We start from the raw sequence: 3,078 nt of genomic DNA on the forward strand, positions 1-3,078 counted from the left end.
GCACCCAGCTTGGCTCTTCCCAGCTCTGGGCTGCTCCAAGCCGCTTCTCGGCTGACTCTGCTGGAGTGCAGTGCTCCTTCCAGGCCCAGCCCGTCCTCACTGCATATTCCTCTATTCCTTACAGGACAGTCCCCGGGCCTCCACGAAGCTTAAGCGGGCCTTGCTGGCCCCACGTGTTCCCCGGTGTCCCACCGGGCCCCAGACTTCAGCCGGCACCTTGCTCTCCGGGCCAAGTGCCACCATGTTGCCTGGAGATAGATGCTGAATGTGCTGGTTGCTGGGACCCGTCAGGAGAGAGGCAGAGAGCAGAAAGAACCCTGATGGTTTTACCAAGAAGGATTTCAGCACACTGTAAGCCCCAAGGCCGGACAGGAGGATGCTAAGGAGAGAATCAGGATTTGATTGTAACAGGCAGCAACTTCAGACCCTGAGGCCACGCCGACACGCCCCCTGTGGCTCCTCTATGAAGCCTAATAAAGCAGTTAATGTGTTGATTGCATTTAACGGGGTTGGTGTGATGTTTGACACATGCTTTCTGTGTGCACTGATCAAATCCAACTTCCCTTTACCATTGACCTCCAGCAGTCACTATTCTGCACTCAGGTCACCTTTTTAAAGTTTTTACATGAAAGAGAATGTGTGACAGTTATCTTTCTGTGTCTAGTGTATGTCATATGACATAACTTTTTGGGTTTTTTTGCGGCACTGGGGGTGGAACCCAGGGGCATTCTACCTCTGAGCTACACTCCTAGCCCTAAATTTTATTCTTTATTTTGAAACAGGGTCTCACTGAGTTGCAAAGGGCCTCACTAAGTACTGAGGCTGGCTGTAAACCTTGATTCTCCTGTCTCAGCCTCCCAAATGCTGGGATTCTAAGTGCGCATCACCACGCCCGGCACATAACATTTTCTTAATCTATTCCTCTGTTGATGGGCACCAAGGTGAATTCCTATCTCAGTTGCTGTGAATAGCACCACGGTAGACCTGGGTAGGCAGGGTCTCTTGGGTGGTTTCACTTCTTTGAGAAACATATCTAGGAATCAGTAACGTATTCATCCACTAATTTAAAAAGTTGCTAAGAAGAAAAAAAAAAAGAAGAAGAAAAGCAATTCCACTCACAATAGCTACAAAAATAAACTAAGAGCCGGGCGTGGTGGCGCACTCTTGCAATCAATCCCAGCATTTGGGAGGCTGAGACAGGAGGATCGCGGTTCACCGACAGCCTCAGCTACTCAGTGAGGCCCTTTGCAACTCAGTGAGGCCCTGTTTCAAAATAAAGAATAAAAACTAGGGCTGGGGCTGTAGCTCTGAGGTACAATGCTCCTGGATTCCATCCTCAGTAACACACACACACACACACACACACACACACACACACACACAAATAATAATAATAATAATAATAATAATAATAATAATAATAATAATAAAATAAAGAATAAAAAATTGGGCTGGAGGTGTAGCTCAGAGGTAGAATGCCACTGGGTTCCATCCTCAGTACTGGAAAAAAAATATACATATATATATATATATATATATATATATATATATATATAATCTAGAGCTGGGATGTAGCCCAGTGGTAAAGAGCCTGCTTTGCAGGTGTTCTCTGGGTTCGATCCCCGGTCCAAGATACAAGACCAAAAACAAAACAAAACAAAAAGAAGTATCTCTAATTGTCTCAGCCTTCAGAGGCGGCTCTTCCTCCTTCTATTTCAGTACACTCATGCTGCAGGGTAGCTTCAGCTCCTGACTTCCTCCAGCCTCTCAGCTGCCTCCCGTGGGTTGGGATGAGAAGCTCTTCTCCGGCCACCCCGACCTGGTCCTCATGCTGCCCACTCTTGGTCCTGATCTGCGGTGAGTGGCGCCACTAATGGGCTGTGGGGGGCCGACGCCGGCCGGCTCTGCTGAGCTGTGGGGAGCCTCGGCTCGGTTCTGCCTGGCCCAGCTCGGGGGACGCTCAGCTGCGTTCAGATCTCTGCTTCCCACGGGGGCTCAGAGTTCAGCAGAAGATGGTCCTTACGCTACCGGAGAGCCAGCTTTTTAATAAAACAATCATTTCCATTTTTATCTCCTGCCTCTCTTCCTTCCACCATAAATCTTTTGAGGTTGCTGTTGTCAGCAGCCACACACACACACACACACACACACACACACACACACACTCCATACAACAAAACTGGCCTCTCTGGTTCTTCCACGGAGGGTATTTTCTCTTTTCCCTTGTTGATTCCCCATTCAACTGCCAGACCTCAGAACTTAACACCAGCTCCTGTCTTTTGATTGCTTATGTGTTTTGTTTGGGTTGGGGATCAAACCCAGGGGGGTATTCTACCTCCAACATACACCCCCAGCCTCTTATTTTCTTTATTTTTATTTTTTATATTTTTGTACTGGGGGTGGAACCCAGGGACTTTCTACCTCTGGCCTATACCTTCATACCTATTTCTATATTTTATTTGGAAATAGGGTCTCACTAAGTTGCTGAGAGCCTCACTACGTAGCTGAGGCTGGCTTTGAACCTGAGATCCTCCTGCCTCAGCCTCCCAAGCACTGGGATTATAAGTGTGTGCCACCACGCCCAGCTATTTCTTTGTTTTGAAACATCTCACTAGGTTGTTGAAAGTGTTGCTACGTTGCCGAGGCTAGCCTCGAACCTGCAACCCTCTGGTCTCAGCTTCCCAAGTACTGGGATTACAGGTGTGTGTGCCACCAGCTCTTTTTAAGCACCGCCTCTCCATTGTTTCTAGTTCTTTCTCAAACATTCCGTCTCCAAAATATCTTCAACTCCTCAGCTTCGAGCCTTCTGTCCATAACCATGACATTTATCGGGGGGCACCACCATCTCTTTCCCATCCCGGCTTCATATGACATATTAAACAATACAAGCAGAGCTGGGCATGTGGCGCATGCCCTAAATCCCAGCACTTGGGAGGCTGAGACAAGAGGATCGCAGGTTCAAGGACAGTCTCAGCAAGTAGTGAGACTCTCCAACCTAGTGAGATCCTGTTTCAAAATAAAAATAAAAATAAAAATAGGGCTGGGGGTGTAGCTCGGAGGTAGAATGCCCCTGGGTTC

General features: G+C 48.0%; 1 protein-coding gene across 1 annotated transcript in view; it reads left to right on the forward strand.

Annotated features, from left to right (window-relative positions):
* The window catches only part of CD5L (CD5 molecule like), a gene marked incomplete at both ends in the record, with an annotated part of 12,841 nt that extends 10,980 nt beyond the window's left edge, over nucleotides 1–1,861 (forward strand). Inside the window, 3 exons of the mRNA XM_080691559.1 lie at nucleotides 1–65; nucleotides 125–233; nucleotides 1,764–1,861. The exon at nucleotides 1–65 is cut by the window's left edge and continues 81 nt beyond it. Of these exons, the coding sequence (XP_080547685.1) occupies nucleotides 1–65; nucleotides 125–233; nucleotides 1,764–1,861 (272 nt within the window). The remainder of the gene's footprint in view (nucleotides 66–124; nucleotides 234–1,763) is intronic.
* Nucleotides 1,862–3,078: the final 1,217 nt, after the last annotated feature.

Source organism: Muscardinus avellanarius (genome assembly GCF_963383645.1).
Source record: "Muscardinus avellanarius genome assembly, chromosome: 3".
NCBI classification, from domain to species: domain Eukaryota; kingdom Metazoa; phylum Chordata; class Mammalia; order Rodentia; family Gliridae; genus Muscardinus; species Muscardinus avellanarius.